General features: G+C 40.0%; 2 protein-coding genes across 4 annotated transcripts in view; one reads left to right on the top strand and one right to left on the bottom strand.

Moving 5' to 3' along the window:
• Positions 1–23,938, top strand: part of ELK3 (ETS transcription factor ELK3) — a 176,998-nt gene that overhangs the window by 76,302 nt on the left and 76,758 nt on the right. The window lies entirely within an intron of this gene.
• The window catches only part of CDK17 (cyclin dependent kinase 17), a 239,188-nt gene continuing 217,979 nt past the window's right edge, over positions 2,730–23,938 (bottom strand). For all 3 annotated transcript variants that reach the window (XM_089651896.1, XM_089651901.1, XM_089651892.1), the window contains 7 exons: positions 23,039–23,159; positions 19,330–19,427; positions 15,834–15,939; positions 11,869–11,911; positions 7,599–7,689; positions 5,908–5,985; positions 2,730–3,485 (listed from right to left, as the gene is read on the bottom strand). In XM_089651896.1, coding sequence (XP_089508022.1) covers positions 3,448–3,485; positions 5,908–5,985; positions 7,599–7,689; positions 11,869–11,911; positions 15,834–15,939; positions 19,330–19,427; positions 23,039–23,159 — 575 coding nt within the window. In that variant the 3' untranslated portion in view covers positions 2,730–3,447. The remainder of the gene's footprint in view (positions 3,486–5,907; positions 5,986–7,598; positions 7,690–11,868; positions 11,912–15,833; positions 15,940–19,329; positions 19,428–23,038; positions 23,160–23,938) is intronic.

A 23,938-nucleotide genomic window follows, 5' to 3' on the forward strand; every position in this document is an offset into this window, starting at 1 on the left:
ATATATATTTTTTAAATTGTTGGTCTTTTTTTGTTTATAGCGCAAAAAAATAAAAAAAACGCAGAGGCAATCAAATACCACCGAAAGAAAGCTCTATTTTTGGGAAAAAAAGAATGTAAATTTCATTTGGGTGCAGCGTTGCCTGACTGCGCAATGTCAGTTAAAGTACCGCAGCGCCGTATCACTAAAAATGGCCTGGTCAGGAAGGGAGGTAAATCCTCTGAAGGGCATGTGGTTAAATATTCAGGTTTGAGGTTTATTAACAATTTGGATTGATCGAGAGCACTGTAGTTGTTCAATAATGAAATTAATCCTCAAAAATACAACTTGCCTAATAAACGTGCACACAGTGTATAGGGCCTACCAGACTGAATATATATTGATCAGATTGCCTAGGCCCTTATATGACATAACTGTTTGTAAATCTAAAGACAGCCAGACAAAATCTAAATTGTACAATCTCTTCTATATTTATCATAACTATGTAGTGCAGGGGCCTACCTAAATGATCCATTGGAAATATAGTTAATCAGGTAGGCCTTCACACTATGTACATAGTTAGTCTAAAGGAACAGTAATGTGTATTGCCATCTTAGCGGAGATTGTTATGGTCTTCAGCCATTTGGCATTTTCTTACTTAGATTGCAAAAAATAATATAAAGTAAAATTTAATTGGTATGGGCAACAAGAATCTTTTCTAAAAACATATAAATGGGGGCTATTTCTTACTTCGTTTGTTACACGTTCATAATATTGCCAAAACTTTTTGCAGCAAAAAAAACCCCTAAAAACTATTTTGTTCTCCTTCTTGTACAATTCTTTAGATATTTTCGAATATTCAATAGTTTCATGAACTGGGACAAAAATGTTAGACTGTGATACCATTAAAATAATACTGTTACCGATACTGACAGATTTCCATGTGTTAAAGATTATGTAAACCCAACATTTCCTATTCCTGATATGAGCCTGCTGTACCATGCACTTGTATGAAATACTATCCTGTTCTCTTTGTTTTGCTTCCTTTGTGTTAAATTGTTGGTGTTCCAGCCAATCCCTCTGCTCTCCTATTACAAACTGCCCACACTAGGTAGGAGAGCATACTGTGGTTAGTTCTCTAGTTGTGCTGGGAGGTAATCCAATGATCAGACTTGTGCTGACATGCCCCCCCACCATTGCATAGCCATTCACTGGGAAGATCAGTGTGATGCTGTTTCTCCTCCCCTAGCTTTCTGAGCTCCTGCTGCAGTGAACAGATGGTATGTGATCACTAATAAAAAGGGAAAATTTATATATATATATATATATATATATATATATATATATATATATATATATATATATATATATGTATATGTATATATATATATATATATGTATATATATATATATATATATATATATATATATATATATATATATATATATATATATACCGTATTTTCCGGCGTATAAGACGACTTTTTAACCCCTGGAAATCTTCTACAAAGTCGGGGGTCGTCTTATACGCCGGGTGTTGTGAAACCTTACCTGTACTTCCGAGCTGACGCTTCTGCGCATGTCTTCGGCAGCAGTAGACGATCGCTGATCACCATTCCTCGCAGAACTGCATGAGACGTCGGATGCAGCCGTTCAGTGCTCGATTGAGCTTGACTGAAACTGTGACATGTGCAGAAGCGTCTTCTTGCCGCTACCCGATGTGTATCCCTTCTCTGCATATCACAGTTTCAGTCAAGCTCAATCGAGCACTGAACGGCTGCATCCGACGTCTCATGCAGTTCTGTGAGGAATGGTGATCAGCGATCGTCTACTGCTGCCGAAGACATGTGCAGAAGCGTCAGCTAGGCAGTACCTTGCAGGAAATACGGTAATTAACATTAATTATTATATATTAATAACTGTGGCAGTTCTCAGATCATCTTGGAGACGGGGAGGGCTGGGCAGGCAGGGAGAGCTGACCCACCCAATCCAAGCAGGCTTTGTATGCAGTGTGCACAGAAAATACTGGTACATCGCTTGCCGTGATTGGTTGGTAGAGGGGGGTAGTCTTATACGGCGAGTATAGCCCAAAGCCTATATTTTAACAGGAAAAGTAGGGGGGTCGTCTTATACGCCCAGTCGTCTTATACGCCGGAAAATACGGTATATATATATATATATATATATATATATATATATATATATATATACAAAAAACAGTTTTGCCTTTCATTTCTATTTTTAAACTAAATGGGTTGGTTTACAAGGTAAGGAATTACATATATACTTTTTTTGCCTATTACCTGCTTGCTGGCACCAAACTGGCAGTTTAGGTACACCACTGAGCTTGATCCACCCTAAAACTTTCCTTAGCCCTTCAATGGAGTGAGTAAAGGATTGACTACCTGCTAGCTCTTACCCATGGGGAGATTTCCATTCATCACCAATGATGGCCAGGTTCAGCTGGCCTTAAAGTACATAATGTTTTATACAATGCATCTACTCAGGGATGTGGAATCTCTGCTCACAATTCAGCTTTGTCTAGATAGCACAAAATATGGGGGACATATTGCTGCCAAAGTCACATACAACAACTAAATCTTGTAAAGGAGCAAACCTTGCCTTTTCCCACCCAGAAATAGAACACAGTTTTGAATGAAGCACTTTGCTAATGCAGGGTATGTGGTCTATTTCACTTTTAAGCTTTTTTAGTGACATTATTATACACATTTTCATTATAGAATATGAAGTCCTAAAAGAATAATGTTTTTTATTTTGCTGGAAATATCCTGCTTCTTGAACACATTTACATACTCTATCACCCTAGTATTCTCTTGCCAAGAAAAAAAAAAAAACAACAAGGTCTTCACGATCTTGGTCACGTGGTTACCAAATAAACTTACTGAATCTTTCAAGAATTATTTATGCCAACTGAAAGTATCAAACATGGTCCATTTAACTGAAAGCAGAGCAATGGAAAAATAACTTGAATGGAAACAGAATTTAATATAAAATAAAACTAAAAAGGAAAACATAAAACAAATGTTTGGAATAAAATTAAAAAAAAATGATGCATTCACAGATTATCAAGCCACTGCAACTTCTTCAGGCATTCAACTGTTTGTTATGGTAAATATTCCGACAGTAGTCATTTAGCAGCAATGATTCGGCAATAAATAACGCGTTGTGTCTCAGTCCTGCACAAGAATTGCAGCCACACTGACAGCTGTAACCTACTGGCTCTAACAGCAGAAGAGACCTTAAAACCGACTGTACAAGCTTTGTCACACTGTGACAACAAATATTAAAAAGAAAAAAAAATATATATAGAAATCTGCAGGCCTGAAATAAAACGACCCCACTGTAGGCAGGTCAGTTTCAACAAACAGATAGTCCTTAGTCCACCAGAAGTAAAAGTTGCCATAGAAGCTTCCAATGTACATATGAAACTGTGATAGGAAAAACATCTTAAAAGAGCATGCTCTGTCGTCTGTTCTTGCCGTGCCCTGCAAAACAACAAGGAACAACAGCAAATTTATTCTGACTGAATAGCTAATTAATAACAAAATATATAAAAAGTTTAATTTATAATATTCAATAATACAAATGTACAGGTAGGCATATCCACTCAAAAAAAAATGTATTATTAAAGAGGAGCTCCACCCAAAAGGGGAAGTTCCGCTTTAATGGTTTGTCCCCAGCTCCCCATTAAGGATTGGCACCTTTGGGGAGCAGAACCTGAATTTGACAGGTACCCGCTCCCACTTTCGCTGTGATCACCTAGGCGATCGCAAGCAGAAGTTGTCCCCCCCCCCACTCCCTTTCAGTAGTCTTCTGGGACACGTGACAGGTCACAGAAGACTACAGGGCCATTCACAAAGCGCAGCGCTTCTCAAGCATGCGCAGTGGGCATACGGCTGTGAAGCCACAAGCAGTCACAGCCGGGTGCCCACATTAAAGATGCAGGCACCAGGGAGAGAAGATGGCCGGTGAAACCAGCGGTGGTGAGGAAACCACTGGACCGAGGGACAGGTAAGTGGCTGTATTTTAAAAGTCAGCAGCTACAGTCTTTGTAGGTGTTGACTTTTATTTTTTTTTCAGCTGGAATTCCACTTGAATTTCAAATGATAAATCATTCACTGGACATATATGGATACTTTTTTTTGTCACATATGTGCAGTATAAACAGTTCCATTATTAACGAGCAAGAATCACTTGACCCTTTTGTTAAAAAAAAAAGGCAAAACTGTTTTTTTTTATTTGTGCCCATTACCTGGACAAAAAAACAAACTGTCCAAATGATGAATATTCCAACAATTTTTCTTCTAGTGTATGACATAAGTTAGATGGCTTTTTATAGAGGGCTCTATTTACCTTAGTACCTGTACTCCAGAACTGGCAAAAAAAATAAAAAATCACCATTTAACACTGGAGTCCTAATGACAAGAAAAGGAATTTGCAATGAACACAACTGGGAGGTGTTCGTACCTCCTCCTTTATTGTGGTGTCCATGTTGAAATTTCACTGCTTATTATTTTCAAGTGACCACAGAAGAAAGCAAGGGACTCTCTCCAAAGGGGGCACAGACCACAAAAAAAAAGGAAAAACAAATACAACAGGGTACATAATCCTTCCAGTCTCTACTAATAAAAAAAGGATTTTTCTGCTGTGTAATCTCAGTGGAGAAATGACCCTTATTTCTTGTCCCATTGATCACACAGGAAGTGATGGGAAAGTCCCCCCCCCCCCCCATACCCTGATTAGGAAAAGAAACTGAGAAATTAGTAATAATTCTAACCCCCCTTCCCCTAATCTATCCAAAGTTTACAAGAAGTTTGGCCTGGGGTTGCACTAGTTTAGGAGGCAAGCAGGGACCGGAAAAGCTAGACTGTGAAATTGTCCAAACACAACTTTGGAATGAAGAAGCCATCAAGAAACTGGACCCTGAACACCATGTACATAATTGTTCTTTGTATTCTTGTAACTTTACAACCACCCAAGTTAAATGTGGGAAGTAAAGATTGTACAAATAAAAAGACTTCTGGGGGAAAAAACAATATCAATGTGTGTGACATGGTAAATCATCTCTGTTTTAGCCTTAACAATTAAGGTGATTCCAGTGAGCTGAAAAAAAAAAAAAAAAACAGCTATACATGGCTCAGGTTTTTTTTGTTCAGCCAATAGGCTGAACAAAAAAAAACAATCGTGAACCAATTCTCTCATTCACACATTCAAGAAGGATGGGTGAATCCTCCCTGCTATGCTATCTTATTATGACAATGGGAAAACTCCTCCCACTGTCAGAATTCACAGACCAGAACTGCAGCCTAATGCTTGGAGAGCGGATGAAGCAGCTATAACCCAACAGAGCATTATTAGGAACTAAAGCAGACTCCCTCAGACCGAGTCTCAGCAGCTAAGGGCTCAGAGGCCATTGGCAACTCAGATACAGAATCGGCAGAGGAAGGCACAAGAATACACTCATAGGCTCTGTGGTCAAAGTCAGAAAATAACTGGAGTTAACTGGCCAAGAAGTCTTGCATGATTGTAGTAAACTCCTCTTCCAAGATGGCAGAGGACCCAGCAACACCCGATGGAGCTAAGAAAGACTCCCAGGACGGAAAAGACTCTAGTCAAAAAGAGCAACATGTATCCTGGCTGTATGGTAGACTGTGAGCACCCCCATCAAATAATTTTACAGCTTGTTGAAAAACCATTCTCTGCAGATGGCTTTTTTTCCAGAAGTATTATCAGTACAATTATTTTGAACACAATATCTGCAGATACCTGCTATTGTTAATTGTACAAATAATAGCAAAGTGCAGCTTTATACAGATATTAGAGAATCACCATGAAAATCTCACTCCAGTTCATTTATGCTCATGAATGAAACAAAATTCCCTGCATTTCCCTAATCCAACAATGTACCTGTCTCTGGATAGGAAGAATTTCGAAAGCCGGGATCTTTCTGCAGCTGGACATCCTTAAGACTGAATATTGATATATCTAAAAATGTGAAACATGAAATCAGTGCACGAATGAACACAAAGTTATTGCCTTGTTTTCGGTACCTGTTAGAGAAATTTCCAATACTTCCTGCCCTGACAGCTAGTTGAGGAAAAACCTTACCACTAAAGTCAAGACAGCAATAAAAACCTGACAGATGCCCTTACCCCTGCCTTGCTTTATCCAAAAAAAAAAGGAGAAATGCTAAATTTTAGAGTTGTCCCAGAGCACAAACTCAACCCCAATATGTAATCTTAAAGTGGAAGTTTATTCAAAACCTATCTCATGCTAAACCTACTCTCAGTGACATTCTAGGCCTAATCTATCTAACCCTGTAAAGAAAAGATCGCTAAACTTACCTATTCTGAAGCTGCTCTGGTCCGGTCCCAGGGTGAGCTGTCAGCGGTGGCTTCTGTGTAGAACACGGATGCCACATAGTCTATAGGTGACATAATCTCCCAGCCGTTGTTGGCTTTCTCCCTCTACACAGAAGCCACTGCTGGAGATCAGACCTGAGGGGCTTCAGAATAGGTAAGTATAGCAAACTTTTCTTAGGTTTAGAATGTGGCTGAGAGTAGGTTTAGGGTTTAATTAAACTTCCACTTTACCACCTAAATACTACTTCAGTCTGTGTCCCATTTTGTTTACTCTATGCAGCATTAATAAATTCTTCTAAAAAATGGTCATTAAAAGTAAGGTGAGATACACAAAGCCTACCTTTGTAGTGGAGTAATAAAAATGTGCATAAAGACTAGAAATAATCCATGTTTAAATATTCAATTTTCAAAAAAAACCTCAGATGTTGTATGACCAGGAAAAGTTCACTACAAGGTACGGTAAACTCTTTGTATAAAGACAACCTCTACACTTGAAACTACATACACCATACTGCATAGGTGTTTGTTATAAACAGTAAAACGAAGGATTACTGCTGAATGCGAGTTTTTCCAGAGCACCAGTTTGGAAGAAAAAGTAATTCAGCACTTTAAAGTGGTTCTAAAGGCTCAAGGTTTTTTACCTTCATGCATTCTATGCATGAAGGTAAAAAACGTTCTCTGTGCAGCATCCCCCCCCAATACTCCCCTAAGCCCCCTCTTGATCCAGCGATGTGCACTGGAGTCTCAGCTATCCTGGGACTCGCTCTCTTCATCGGCTGAGACAGAAGCAGGAGTCATTGGCTCCCCTGTCAATCACAGCCTGTGAGTAAACGAAAAGAGAGAGGGGGCGGGGCTGAGCCGCGGCTCCGTGTGTGAAGGTGCTCCCATGGCAGGCTTCTTGCTGTGGGGGCACCCAACAGGAGCAAGAGGCCAGGAGCACCAGCAGGGGACCCAAGAAGAGAATCTGGGCTACTCTGCGCAAAACCGCCGCACACAGCAGGTAAAAAAGCTTTTAGAATCATTAACAATTTATGAAATTAAGGAAATAGGATGATCAGCAAAGAGTGGATTTTTTTTTATCAGTATAGGTCCACTATAAGTCCCTTGATAGAATGAATTAACACTTTTATATTCAAACATCCAAAGGAAAAACTAAATTCCCAGTAAATACTAAATTCTGTTATATTTTTCAATTCTAACGTAAAATGTTGTTAGGAATTCATTTAATGATCTTACTTTCTGGCAAGCTATACATTTTTGTTCCAAGACTTCTGAAGTAAGCATGTTTCATAGCATCTTCTGCTGAAATCCGCTTCTTAGATTCATACTGTAAAACATGAAATGGTGTTATAAAACACTGCAGAATCTTAAGGTCAAAGCTGCTACTAAAGGCATAAAATCAAAGCTTCTTATGGGAAATGTATAGACTCAGACCCCTACATTTGTGTGGGTGACACAAAAAGCACTGCATTTACTGCAAACAACTATTATTGGGCAAGCAGTTTGCTAAAGATACCAGATACACGTAACAGACAGACAAGAATGGGGCATAAAGGGAAAGAAGAGTATCCCGGTATAATAGTTAAAAGTCCAACACTGTTAAATGTGAAGTATTTTTTTTACCTAGTTGGATGCCACATCAATCCATTGTTGCATCTGTCCCCTTCTGGCGATAAGGCTGAGAACTAAGTGATCAAACGCCACTGATCGCTCAGATCTCCCTGAAGCTCTGAGCAGAGAGCGGAGTCTATCAGCCACCACTGTCTGCTCTGCCCCTTGCGCTGGGCTGTGGAGGGGGCAGGAGGGGCTGGTTTAGGCATGGGTCCAGGTTCCCAGGTTAGTTCCAACCATACGGTTGCAATCCTTTCAGAGTCTGGACTAGCTCTGTGATGATAATGGTGTGAACCTCCCGCGTTCACTAGTGTTCAACTCTATATATAAAGAAGAGAAGCTGCTAACATTAAATCATATACCAATGATTACCATAGACATATAAATAATAAATTATAATGTAGCGCTACTCACATAATAAACAAGTGCATATAAATATATGTACCAAGTGTATCAATTAGTGAAAAAAATACCAAATCAACTATTGACCAAGTGATTTCATGCAAAAATCCAAACAATTATATGTGAACACAAAATGTGATGGTGATATATGAAAACAATTGATGCTGATCAAAAAAACAATCTTCAACAATAATTATAATGACCTAAATCATATGGAAAACATATATATCTCTTTATACAAATCCATTCAGTGTAAATAATATATAAAATCACGCGTGCATATAGTGAACATACTATAGTGGAACCACAATACAAAAACAACAAAATCAGTGCTCTTAAAGTCCAATATATGCCGATGGTAAAACTTAGATGACACACACTCGTGCTGATATTTGTGTGCAAGTGGATATGACAATCCGACCACCGTCTGGATAAGCCTCTCACCTTATAGCTTCGACCCTTGCGGGTCAAAGCGCTTTACTGGATCCTTCTCACGGATCCTCCAAATGGTCGCTCCTTGTCGCACCCAAATCCCTCAAGGGGTCAGCACTCCACTAATGGCTCCTCTCCAGGTAAGATTAAGTGTAGCACCAATCTCTCATGTGAGACATAAAATAGATCTGACATATATTACCGCAGGATCTATTTTCAAAAGCGAGATTCCCAGCAAAACCATGTTTGACATTTCAGCGCAAGAACCATAAGCAATTTGTTATCACATAGCATGCAAGTTCAACACAAGTGTGACACTTTTTTCACTAATTGATACACTTGCTACATATATTTATATGCATTTGTTTATTATGTGAGTAGCGCTACATTATAATTTATTATTTATATAGCTCTGTGATGGCTGTCGGCTAAAAATGGGTTACAAGAGTTCAGAATGAACTGCAATCCTGTGATCCACAGGAGAAGTACAGCCAAACAAGCATTGGCTGTACTTCTCCTTAAAACAGTCCAATAGCACTTGTGGCAGCCTAATCCTAAGTGTAAGAAGCAGTCTTTGTAGATATAAAAAGAAACAAGGAAAGCACCATCTAAGTGCAGCATTAAGAGTAGAATTATTAAACTCACATGGTAAAAGATAAAAAATGCCCATTAAAATATCATAGGCACCACAAACTCCCAGTCCTGAAAATCCCACCTGATAGAGAGGAGTGCAACCGCCCGCTGCTGGAGAAGAGCTGGAGCATGCATGCTCCTTCCTCAGGCCAGCCTGAGAAAGGAGCACACATGCAATGTAACACGTAGCCATGCCCCCAACCACTTCTCCTTTCTGGAATAACGTGATCCCAGCTTCCACCCCATGAGTTGCAGACTAATTACAGAGGCTCTAATTGGCGATTCCAGCTGTGTTCCAGCAATGTGTAGCTGCACTCCTCTTTTCCGGGTGGGATCTGCAGGACTGAGAGTTTGTGATGCCTGTGATATTTTGATGAGTGTTTTCTTGTCTTTTAGCATGTGAGTTGCTAATTTTGACTTTAATAAATACTGGTTTTAATGCTGCACTTAGGTGGTGCTTTCCTCGTTCCTTTTTTTTTTACAAGACACAATATAAGTCTTGTACTAAAAAAAAAATGAACACCAACAAAAGGTATACACTATGATACAACACTGGTCATTGTAATGCAACATGGTGAAATCAGATAAGAGTTAGTAATCCAGCAACAAACAATTTTTAATGCAGATTTCTAGCAGCTACGGATGCAGAAATTCTAAAACACCCTTTTTTTATGGGTTGCTAAAACTCTTCAGATGCAGAACTGTGATGGGAGAGGCTACACACGGAGGATAAGGTCATCAATTGTTATTACTATATATGTTATTATTACAAGATTTTGAATTTATTTGAGATCCCCTGAGATGAATTTAAGGTAGTATGCTGTAAGGGAGGCCCAACAACTGGACTGATGTCTCAATGAGCACCAGGATGATGTGTAATCAGCCTATCTTCATCCTGTTGCTTTGAGATTTAACCTAATGAAGGGCAGTGCAAGCTGTTTTACACTTCCTAATCACAGAAATCCTCCCAAAGTGTGAAAATGTCTGTGAAAATTAACAGATGAAAATTTATTAAACCCGCACATGGAATGACACTTACCTGCTCAATTGTTTTAGGTAACACAAGCTCATCCAAACTTTATACTATATACAATTTTTCAATTGTTTGGAAGATTGCAGTGCTTACAAATCAGTGAGCCAATCTAATTAATGGTTTACCTAACTGCCGGAGGTTAAGGAAACAGTTCTTTCTAAGGGCACACACAGGTTCTGACCAAAGCAACAAGGACTTTTTAAGCCTTCTGTTCAGGCAACAGGAATTGTGATACAGGGAAGCATGGTAGCACTTCAGAAATGTTTAATATACTGAATTTAATTATTTATAATGGGTGAATGCTGACAGGCTGAATCACAGTGATATATTCTATATCTCTTAGTCTCTGGTAGCAAGTTCCTTGCTCCACTGGCAGCTACAGGAGAAGCCATACTTCTCTATCCAGAAAATGAAGATAATTGTTATAGCACCTACTTGGTAAATGTATGTAATTCAAAGATGCCTTTCCACAGAACTTCAATGACTTTCTATACTGATACAAATATTTATTTTTTCTTCTTTGGAGCCATGGAATAGTACCGTACTTTGCTTTTCATAAAGAATTTTTACCTCCTTATTTAGCTGGCTGACTGCCATTGGCATAAATCTCTACAGGCCTCAAGCTGAAATTTCAGGCAATCTGTTGCATGTAACAAAGAGTGCTTGGCTACTTCCACTAAATGATAGAACCTATCATTAACATTCACATTGCTATTTGTGTTCAAACATAAGGCAAGTTGCATGGCATTGCACAGGTAAATGTATGACCTATGTCTGTAGTTTTGGGAACTGACACTTCCTGTGAAGAAACTACTTATCCCACAATCCCTGGGTATCTCAGTCTACTGCTGGTGCAGGTGAGAGCTAGCTAGCTACCAGTAACTGGATTAAACACAAGACACAGAGTATTCACTGATAGCTTACCATACACCTGTTTTTTGAGGGTTTTTTTTTTCATTACATTAGCACTCTCACATTTGTGATGCGATACAGAGTTGATAGCAAGGCATGCATTGGATGCTGCATGACTGTTTATGTTCTACAGCTTCTATGAATGAAAAAGGACTGATGAATAGAGAAGGCAGACCTTTCAACCACCTACGCATCCTCCATTCATGGAAGCTGTAGTACCAGCTTCTAAAAATGGAGCAGCTGGGTGCAAAGGGTGGGCATAGTCAGGCATTCTTGATGACAGCCTGTGCCAGTCCCTTTGTTCTATTAACCCACGCCACACCTGAAAATGATGGCGACATGAGACGGAGGAGGATTCCATCTAACAGAAAAGACATCAGCACATTGGTCACATCCTACTGACTTATTTGGCCACACTTAAGCTTTAATTAGTTTGCATGCACTCAACCATTTAATAAAAAGCATTGAACACAATGTTCTTACCTGTAGAAATCGTGTTAATAACTCAATTCCTTCAGAATCTAACCTAAAATAACATATACAAATTAAATGCTGGCACAATAAAGACATAACATTGCAGCTATCACATGCAAAATCTAATTGAAGAATTACAATTTTTCATAAACTGTTGAGGTAAATAGCCCTTGCACAAGTTTGTTTTTAAAATTAAAGTATAGCTAAAGGTACAACCTCTTTTTTTTTTTTTGTTAGTTGTGGACAGAGTGGAGACTGATTAGAATGCTCGTCAGTTTTTATTGTGGTTTGTGCCCCTGTAAAGGAGATTTACCCTCTCTATTTGTCCTGTTTACCATTACTAGTAAAAGCGAAAGTAAAAGAAAATCCCAAATTTTGGGTTGTCTCCAGAAAAGTAATAGAAGGGAAATCTTCCAGTTCTAGTGACCTGGGGGTCCCCAAAAAATTCTCTTAATTTTCAGGGATTTCCTCTCACTTCCTGTTTGGGTATGGGACAGGAAGTGAACAGAAATCTTCACAATGAGACACAGATGGCAAAAAAAAAAAATCTGACAGGTGTTATAAGCCGTCCTTGCTCAAAAATGAAAAAAAAAAAAAGTTTTGCCTATAGTTCTACTTTAAGGGTCTTGCAATTTAGCACAGTACATCCTGGTTGCTGTGCAGAACAGTGTTAGGCTGGCTATAGGTGTATTGAAATTCGCCTGGTCCAGCAGGAATCAGACAAATGTTGGTCTGTGTATCCCTCTCTGTTCAACAGAAGCCAATGAATAGACCGGCTTCTGTGGAACAGTCCTGCTTAAAAAACAGCATCTGAACAGCAACTGCAGCTCTGATCAGTGTATTCTTAAGAGGGTTGGGAAGTCTCTGCTGTCAGAATACAATAGCACAGCAGGGAGTTTTTTTTTATTCAACCCGCAGGTTGAATAAAGAAAAAAAATGAATACCCAGCTTAAGGGCTGTCAATATGTACATATCCATTCATGCCTGAACTGTTTTTCTCCCCCACAGAAGTCAATAGGCAAAAGCAGCATATAGTAGTTTGATGTAGCTTTGGATGGGAAGTCAGAAGGATATCAACTGCAGGTCAAATGCACCTGACATTGAACTCTGAATGATTGCAGAAGTGTTTCAAATGGATCTCAAATGCAAGTGGAAAGCACCAGAAAGCAAACTGCATTTGCCCACTGAAACAAGTCCAAAGCCTGTTGCCACAGGATCTAACAGATGTATGTGGTGTTTGATAGCTTGACAGCTGTGGCAGATTGTCATTTATGTCAGGGGGAGATTCGTTAGCACAGATAATCAGGGGAATTCATAAAGAGTGTCATAGACAGTCTTTAGAATTCCAAAGTGTCTTCACCGGTTGAAGACAGGCACATGAATCTGGCACAAGCACCACGTGTTGGATCGCACTGAGACTGGACACTGGCTGCAGTGCTGTGTACTGAAAAAAGAAGGATATGCACTACTTTTTTCTTTTTCTTTTGAACAGCGTGTTGTAACACATTACTGTTTTTGCAACCTTATTGAAATGGCGCTTTTAATCTGCATCACAATGCTTTGCTGTGAATAAAATTAATGAAATGTCACTTTGTGACTTTACAATACAATACAAACAATCAGTGCAATGTGTTGTAATCATCACATCTGTGCTGTTTACTTCTAGTAGTACAACAGGGTCACTCGTGTAAAAGGGCCCTTAAAGGAAATCTTTTCACAGGCAGTAAGCCGTTCTAAAAGCCGGGGAACCTGCTACTTATACAAACTGCACCAGGTGTATATTCTCTCATCATGAAATATGGGAAAGATAAAACAAGTTTCCTGAACAGCTTCCTCTTCCCCTGAATATTGTGTAAAATAATGAAAACTGGTTTTAGAATACATTTATTCGATTTGTTCTAATTTGATCCTGGAAATCTTTAGAGGGGCCCGAGAACACATTAAAATAAATCTCTTGATATAAGAAACCTCAATGTCCCTCTTTGCCCATTTCAAATGTTGGGGACTTGTGAGGTCTCTCACTGTTGCCATGGTAACTACTTGGGATTCAGAGAGCTGCATACAGGCTGCCTTTGCATGGTAACAGAAAGCTACATCTAATTTACACTCCAAACATTCTATCGGTGGATATTTGCAGTCTCATAATGATCATCGAAAACATTTAATTAGTTTCCATCCCAAAAACAGCTTAATGTTTCATTACACAAATATATGCACATCTACCAAAAACATAAATATAACAAAGCTGACATCACACACAAAGGTGGGTGTCCTCAATCTTTTTTCATGGATATCCAATGAAAAATGTAATGGGAGATTTTATAGATCTGTTTATCTACTTGCTGAGATGTCACAAAACGTTTCACTATAATATCAATGTGCTGCGCTAATAAAATGTGTGTTATAATCAACGATGACCAGTGTGATAGTAAAAGAGAAAGGAAAGATCATTAAAAAAAAAAATAGAGAATAGTGAATACTCCAATTAAGAAACAAAATGGACGGTATAACAAATGAAAATATATAAGTCCTCTAAATATCATAATAGTCCCAAAAATAGTGATGTGATCAAATCAACAAAATGTAGTGACTTCTGTGACTTCCGCACTGCACCTCCACCATAATGCACTCACCAGAAGTAAGTAGCAAGCAAGCCCATAGCGGAATGACACTAAGGGGTGTTACTGCTTGTTCCTCCTGCCGGTGACCCGGTTGAAGGTGGGATCTCTCCAGAAACCAGTGATATACCAAATGATCAAAAGTAGAGTAGCCAAGTCTCCAACTCCAGCCTACAGTGAACCAAGGAAAGGGATTCCTCCTAGAGGGCAAGCTCATAGACCGAGCCCGGAGACAGTATCATATAGTGTAGTATGGTTTATTAAAAAGATAGCAACTGCGTGGAGCATAAAATCATCAATGGATAAAAAGCACTTACAAAGATGGCTGCCGGACCATCACGTGGATGCCAGCACGTAGGCTCCTCCCTGATGCGTTTCGTGCGCACGCACGTTCTCAAAGGGATCCACCGCCTAGGTCCCGTGGCCATCTTTGTAAGTGCTTTTTATCCATTGATGATTTTATGCTCCACGTGGTTGCTATCTTTTTAATAAAACATACTACACTATATGATACCGTCTATGAGCTTGCCCTCTAGGAGGAATCCCTTTCCTTGGTTCACCATGGGCTGGAGACTTGGCTACTTTACCTTTGATTGTTCACTTGGTGTATCACTGGCTTCTGGAGAGATCCCACCTTCTACTGGGTCACAGGCAGGAGGAACAAGCAGGAACACCCCTTAGTGTCATTCCGCTCTGGGCTTGCTTGCTACTTACTTCTGGAGAGTGCATTATGGTGGAGGTGCAGTGCGGAAGTCACAGAAGTCACTACATTTTGTTGATTTGATCACATCACTATTTTTGGGACTATTAGAGGACTTATATATTTTCATTTGTTATACTGTCCATTTTGTTTCTTAATTGGAGTATTCACTATTCTCTATTTTTTTTTTTTAATGATGTTTCCTTTCTCTTTTACTATCACACTGGTCATCGTTGATTATAACACACATTTTATTAGCGCTGCACATTGATATTATAGTGTTTTGTTTCGGTGGAGACAGAGGGTTTGCCACGTTATGCTAGCTGCTTTACTTTTTCCTTTTTGTCTTAAGCTCACCATTTATTTTTTGGTCACAAAACGTTTAACGATGTACAGGTATTATTATTATTACATCGAGTTTATATAGCGCCAAAGGGTTTGCTCAGTGCTGTACAATAGAGGGGGGGGGACAATACTTGAAACAGTACAGCAACAACAAACAGCACACGAGGTATAAATGGAAGTAATTATTTTATTCTAGAAAGGTTAGAAAAGAAAACATGAAAATATAACATTTTTCCTCTCTTTTGTTTTCAGTGAAAAAAAAATTAATATGTTTATCTGAATTATATAAAACATCCCAATGCGATCTATACCTTGGTGCGTGATTAATAAGTGGTTGAGGTTTGTACTTGGGAAAGTTGTAATTTCGGAATTCATCATTTGAAGAAATTCCTGACCAGGTTTCTTCTGTTGGAGTGCCTGAGGAAAAATAAATCAAAAGTAAAAATGTAGCTCAACTGAACTAAAGTAAACTTGTCCCAAACCTGTGCGATTCAAACTGAAAATATGAAATCTGAAAAAAAAAAAAAAAAAACCTCCCTGGCAGTGGGGCTGTGTCCTTCCCACAAGTATTAACTGCCAGGTAATGGGAAAAGCACTATTACTTACCGGATCCTCTGCTCCCCTATGCTGTGGCAGTGGACTGTTCCTCAGCACCTCTACATCTAATGCAGGACTATGTGCCCTGTTTCATTCTTGGTGTCAGAGGACCTTAGACCACCAGAGTGCAGGGAAGTTTATGCTGCAGGGAGCAGCAGTGCTGAGGATCCGATGCACCTGGCCCACCTAGACATAAACAAACAGCTAATCCTTGCAGTGCAGGTGCAACCCCACTGCAAGGGAGCACTATTAATTTTCCTGGCGTTCAGCTTTAGAGCTTGTTCACACCACAATTTCAGCATTCCGGACACATTTACATACATTTTTGATGCGTGTGATGTGGTTATTCTGACACGTGAAAAACCTTTATGTTCATTAGGACAATGTGCATTGTGGTGCATTTACATAAGTTTTGATGCATTCCAGACAAAAATGCAGCAGGTTTTACTTTTATTGAAAACACTGGAACTGACATCACTGGTGTGAACAAGGCCATTTAAATAAAAATGCACTGGAAAGCACCTGGTGTGAAGCAGCCCTTAAAGAAGAATTCCAGGTATGGATATTTTATACATTGCTACATTGGTCCAGCTTGGACCAATATAACCATGCATATACCAGACCTAGTAGATCCCCCCTGGAATAAACCTGCTACTCCAATGATCGCCACTTACTTCCGGGTTCCATGCCAAGTGGCTGCCCTGCTGCAATTGTAAAAAAAGAACATAGGCTGCTTGGCATGGGTGCCAGAGAGTGCTTTGCATTTAGATGAGGTGAAGAGGTGGGGAAGTGATAATAAGCTCTGCCCCTTGTCCCCCCCCCCCCCAACAAAATTGTTGCATGATGCAAATAATGTCAATGCAATTTGTATACCATCACTAATAAAATACTTGGAGGGTAGTTGCATGGCATGGGACCCGGAAGCTAGTGGAGATCAGTGGAGTAGCAGTGCCTACTTCATTGATTTCCAGCTTCCAGGGGCATTGGCCAGGTATAGTATAAATATAGTTGCATTGGTCCAAGCTGGACCAATGTTACTTTATAGAATATAGTCACGAGTGGAATTCATCCTTAAGTTATATGCACATTTCTACTTAGACTTCCTTCTGTTTAGTGAAACTTAAAGTGGGATTTTACCCATAACAACTTGATAATGAAAAAAATTGTTCTTTAGCAAGGAACATACATTACACATTATTAATTATGTTACCAAAATTACTATGTGCTGCAAACTGCCTTCAGCTTTGTCCCTGTTTCTTCTTGCTGAAGGCTGCCATTTTGCTGAAGCCCAGAGCCACTGAGTAGCAGTAAATCTTTAGGTTGTCAACAAATCAGCCACTACAAATTTGGCACAGAGACAGTACTGGATTTTTAAATATAGGCACTTATTTGGAATATTTTGCTTTACCTGCAAAAGGGGCAGCCTTAAGTGATCTAGCAGGATTTAATTTTCTGACTTAAAACAGGATAAAACTAAAATGTACCTGATAATTTAAATTTTTAAAGCTGTCACATTAAGCTGACCACATATGCTACAATTTGATTGTGCGATCTTCTGATCCATGAACAATGATATAGTGCAAGAGTCTGTCAGATTTTATACAAACTGAAAAGAACAGACAGGCCCTAACATTACTTTTTTTTATAAATCTAAATAATACTGTACAATGGTTGAACAACCAAATTGATGTATGTATGGCTAACTTTATTCAATTATGTTGACATTCACACTACCAAGATGTCGGTGATCCTATGGAGATGGCAGAATTAGACTGCACCATGGAAGGTCGGCTTTAGAGCAGACACAGCAGGCTGCCTGCTATTACATTTGCTACTGAACAATATTTTACTGGCATTTGAGGCAATTTTTTTGCCAGGGCTTGGCTTTGCTGTCAGGTTACTAAAAAAGGGAAACTAGTTTTAGAGGGACCCACAAAGGAAGGTGTTAGCAGGGCCAGTGCTACCACGAGGCAAACTAGGCAGCCGCCTAGGGCACACTGCCACCTAGGGGAGCAGCCATGGCCGTTGGTTTCTCTACTCTACGCCATGGCCGGATCTAGGATGGTGCTGGGATGGGCTTTGGGTAAGGTGGTGCTAGGAGGCGGGATTGGGAGCGAATATGATAGGAGGAGGGAATTTGGGTGGGGAGGAAGGATTTTTGCTGGGAAGGGTAATTTGGAGGGGGTTGAACTAGGGGGTGGGACTGAAGGGATTTATGCTAGGAGGGAGGATTTGGAAGAGAGGATTTGTGCTATGGTGGAAAATTGAGGGGAAAGAGGATGGGTGCTAGGAGGGGTGAAGTAGAATTTTGAGTGAAGTTTTATTTTTTTTTGGGGGGGTGATGAAAGGAGCCGGTCTTGCCTAGGGAGCAAAATAGTCTAGCACCGGCCCTGGGTGTTAGGGTTGACAAAGATATTAGCAGAACTTTCTAAACATTTGCAAAGCTTGAGACTGTAACTTTAAGGTTCTGCACCCCTGCTGTTTTGGTTCATACTCATTTTTGTAGGGCACATGTTACCACGAAAGCAAAATAACAGCCCCCAAAGTAATGGACTTCATCTTCTTGGTATTCTGAGCATTAGGGTTTTCTGTGCTAAGAGAAGATATTCTCTTATTTCAGGAGAAAGATCAATATATTAAATATCTCTGAACATTATAAAAAATTATAACATTATATAAATATAACAAACAACATTTACAATATGTACAAAACTATTTCTATCCTAGGTCAAATTAAGAACGATTTGGCATTTCAAAACAAACCAATAATAGGATTCATCACAACATCTATATGTGGCTGCTGACAATTTTGTTTAAATTGCACAAAATATGACACAGTTCAGCATTACTGTAAGAACTGAAATGCCCCATAGGGACATCGAGCTATCATTTTGCAGTCACATTTGATATATTTCAACTGTGGTAAATATCTATCGCACAAGAGGAAAAATACTCAGAATGCGGCACATTCACATCTCTCTGTAAACTCACGATCAAGCAAAAGAAAGAACTAAAGATAGCTATTGATTTTTTTTTAAAGACCCCACACAGTATACAGCACTCAAATGCACGGATAAAGCCTGCTTCTAAATAGTCTCAGATCCTATTGGCAGAATACAAAAAATACTTGCAATGTGATGTATAGTATACCCCCCCCCCCAAAAAACAAAAAAAACCAAAAACCTATATACTAATATAAGCATCATTTACCTAGAAGCCTGAAAATTAAATGAAGTTCATCTTCTACAGTGGACCCAGGAAACAGAGGTCTTCCAGAAGCCATCTCAAAAAATATACATCCAACACCCCTTTTGATAAAGGAAAAACAGAAAATTAAAAACCTTAAATTAGTGCAGTATACAAAATGAAGACAACAGCAAATTGGCAAACTAGGTTTGACATATTTACACTTTTAATGATAAAAAACAAGCATACGATAATAAAAAAAACTGACAAATCTCTTAAAGCCTAAATGATTAACCATTTTCCCTCTGGAAGATTTTACCCCCTTCTTTATTTTTTACTGTCTGCTATAAAACATAACCAAAAAAAAAAAAAAAAAAAAGTCTTCATAAATTTAGGCCAAAATGTATTCTGCTATATATTTTCTGTACCAAAAATCCCAGTCAGTGTATATGGATTGTTTTGCACAAAAGTTATAGTGTCTACAAACTATGGGATGCATACTGGAATCTTTATTTTAATTATTATTTCTTTAATAATAGTATGGCAGTGATAAGTGACTTCTAGTGGGGACTGTAACAGTACGGCGGTCAATCTGACACTTTACGGGAACCAATGACAATAATACAGTGATCTGTGCTAATAATATATGCTGACACTGTACGATTGACATTGGTAGGGAAGGGGTTAGCATCTAGAGGCGATCAAAGGGTTAAGTGTATGCCTAACAGTGCTTTGTGTGTGTAATTTTACTAGAGGATGAGCCGTTTTTTATTCCCTGCTTTACATGGAAACACAAATTGGCACATCCCCGCTGACAGGGCAGAGCTCTCTATAGTTTACATACTTAGAGCTCTGTCCTGTGAGCGCCTTCCCCAATCACCAGGTTCCAGCCATCAATCATTGGCCGGGCACGTTGATCAGCTAGTGCTATGTCTAATCACAGCATAGTCTGGGTGGCGGGCAAGTGCACCCCCCTACCCGGAAGAGCTGGATTACATACTAGGTACATGATCCAGTGCAGGAGAGCCGCCTTGCTGCCACACATGGAAGTGATGTTGTTGGCAAGTGGTTAAAGAAGAATTCCAAGTATGGGTATTTTAAACATAGTTACATTGGTCTAGCTTGGACCAATGTAGCTATGTACAGTATCTCACAGAAGTGAGTACACCCCTCACATTTTTGTAAATATTTTATTATATCTTTTCATGTGACAACACTGAAGAAATGACACTTTGCTACAATGTAAAGTAGTGAGTGTACAGCTTGTACAATAGTGTCTCTAACATCCACCAGCTCCGTGATGTTGTCATGGAGGAGTGGAAGAGGACTCCAGTGGCAACCTGTGAAGCTCTGGTGAACTCCATGCCCAAGAGGGTTAAGGCAGTGCTGAAAAATAATGGTGGCCACACAAAATATTGGCACTTTGGGCCCAATTTGGACATTTTCACTTAGGGGTGTACTCACTTTTGTTGCCAGCGGTTTAGACATTAATGGCTGTGTGTTGACTTATTTTGAGGGGACAGCAAATTTACACTGTTATACACTCACTACTCACTCACTACTTTACATTGCAGCAAAGTGTCATTTCTTCAGTGTTGTCACATGAAGAGATATAATAAAATATTTACAAAAATGTGAGGGGTGTACTCACTTCTGGGAGATACCGTACATACCATATCTGGCTAATGCCACTGAAAGCTGGAAATCACTGAAGTAAACACCACTACTCCAATGACCCCTTCACTGACCTCTGGATCCTAAGCAACTATCTTGCTGCACTGTTAACACAGGAGGTTGGCCACTCAGCACAGGCACAAGTCAGAGAATCTTTTGCATTTTCTGAATGAAAACATTGTCTTATTGGACAAAGAAGAAGCGCAGGGTGGTGATGTCATGCTATTCACCTCGTCTAATTGGAGAATACTTTTCAGTTTTGCCTTAGTTACAGTGGAAAGAAAGTCTACACACCCCTGTAAAAATGTCAGTTTTTTTGAAATGTAACAAAAAAAATAAAAATCAGAACAAAATAAGTCCCTTCTGAATTTTTTTTTTCCACCTTTAAAAGGAGAAGTACAGCCAAAACATGTCACTTCTGTGACCCGTTCTCAGCATCCCGCTGATGTCACAGAGCCAGTGCAGGGTGGGTAAAGATCGCAACCATATGGTCAGGATCCACCCAGCACCTAGCTCAACCTGGACCAGCACCTAGCTCAACCTGTCAATGAGCAGCTGAGAGCCTGAGCCAGCCGCTCCCACCTTCTCCACAGCCAGGGGCTCCAGTTTGGACTGGGGAAGGGGGAATTTGGGCAGAAAGAGCAGATAATGGTGAAGGACAGTAACTGCTCTCTGCTCAGAGCGGTGAGAACTGAGTGATCAGTGGTGTCTGATTGCTCAGTTCTCAGACTTAAGAGTTGTCAGGGAACAGATGCAGCATCGGATTGATGCTCTATCCACCTAAGAACGTTTTTTTTAGAAGAAGAAAAAATAAAACCCATAATCCCATACTTCTCTTTTAATGTGACCTATACGCTGTACAATTCAATTGAAAACAAACTGAAATTGCTTAGTGGCGGAATAAATAAATATTAAAAATAAAATGTAGTTGCGCAGGTGTGCAGAATTGACCAAATTCTAACTGATGTGAAATCTTAGTGCCATCAGTGAAAGGGACTCTGATTAAACCTATATAAAGTTCAGCTGTCCTGGTAGGATTTTTCTGAGTTAATCAGTTGCCCCCCCCAAGGGGGAAGGAGGGAGGTACCTAGTTTTGGTAGGTATCCACTCTCACTTCCATTCGGATTGCCCAGGCGACCCCCATCCTCCCTGCCCGCAACCTCTTGGGACATGTCACAGGTCCCATGAGGCTGCGGGACCATTTACGACGAGCAGCGCAGCTCGTACATACACATTGTGAAGCCCCAAGGAGTCGCAAGACTGCCAAAGAACTGGCCCAAGTGAGGATGGCGTTGGATCCTCGGACAGGTAAATGTCCTTTTATGAAAGAGCTACCAGCTAAAGTGTTTGTAGCTGCTGACTGGTGCCACCCTGAAGATCATCTTTAATGCATCAAGCAGTAAGAGGACCATTTGTGCGTCACAGATTAGTATTGTAGGGCAGATTTAGGGCCCTTTCATACAAGGAACTGCATGTGAATCACACAGGAACGCTGTGTGGCTCCTGAGTGATTAAATGCAGTTCTGTACAGTGCAATTTCAGTCCTATTCATTTTGAATGGGCAGAAATCGCACCATAGCGCACCAAAAGTAATGCATGCAATACTTTTTGACATGCACTGCAAATGGATCGCATGGTTCTTTTGTACCATGAGATCTGGTGTGGGCAAACGCACTGCGTTTGAGGAGTTGTTAACTTTGCTCTGACACCTACAGCAGATCGCAAGGGCAGTGTGACTGAAACGTGGTGCGGGAAGCTGCATGGGTACACGGCTTTCTCACACTGCATACTAGTGTGAAAGGGCCCTTAAGGTACCCAACCTGGCAACATTTTAATGGGCTCTGCAGCCTAGCTACACCACCAATGCCTTTAATAATTCACATGTGATGCCTGGATGTGTCACTTTTGTCTTTTCAAACTCAACAGAAACATTGTTAACTTTCAGCAGATATCTAGAAATAATTTCATAGCTAGAAAACTGCAGAAAAGAATGTACTTGCCAAAATAGGGTTTGTAAACAGATTGTATGAATAAAGATGCATTGATATAAAGTGTTTACCACATGTCAATTTGCGTTGAATACTCAGAAGACCCGAGGAGGACATCTGGCGGCCTGTACCATAATGTGACAACCTCATTGGAATAGGTTTTTGTAGGAACAGATTTTGCTCTGGCCAAACCTTAGGGAAAGAAAACAATATCACCAATTTGACACATGTATTTTCATGGCAGGAAAATGACTGATCAAGAGCAAAGGCTTGAAGTAACTGAAAATCTACAGCAATAACTCATACCACAACTGTCATCAATTCACTGCCTGTGTGAGGCTACATGACAAAGCCAGCATTGTAAATATTCCGTAAAGGGGTAGACCAGGCAACCAAGCAAGGTGACCCCAGGGTTCCTGTAAGAGCATGTCATGTGACTGTACCATGGTTTACTCATTGCCTCAGCAAACTCTCTGCAGTAGCTGGAATGACTGGGGTGCAAGGATGCTTACTTGGTAAAAGGGCCAGATCTAGGAGGGTGCTGGGATGGTGCTCTCCCAAGATCTCTTTTGTGCCTCCCCACCAGGTTTCTGAGAGTGTATCCATTGATCCATCAGAAAGTCAGATGGGGGCAGTTGATGTAAGGGGGCACTCTGATTGGGAACCTGATATAAGGGATCTCTGAAGTGAGGGGGAAAGATGGGGGTGTGGGGGAGGAAACTCTGGCAGGTTCCGTTTACTCATCGTAAACCAATGGCAGCCTAATACATACTAGCGTCCCCTGTTAACTCTGGCAGGTAGTGCAGAGGAGATGCCGGAGTGAACCCTGGGTTGTGACAGAAGCACGGCAACTGCACAGGGAATTTTGTTTCCTTTCACCTCTGCCACACTGTATGACATACTGTCAGTGACTTCCACACAATGTTGACATGCCCCCTGATTTTTTTTTAACCACACCTCCAGATCAGATA

This window comes from Staurois parvus, unplaced genomic scaffold (assembly GCF_062004578.1).
Source record: "Staurois parvus isolate SC_StPar_1 unplaced genomic scaffold, SC_StPar_1.0 ptg000025l, whole genome shotgun sequence".
Classification (NCBI taxonomy): Eukaryota; Metazoa; Chordata; class Amphibia; order Anura; family Ranidae; genus Staurois; species Staurois parvus.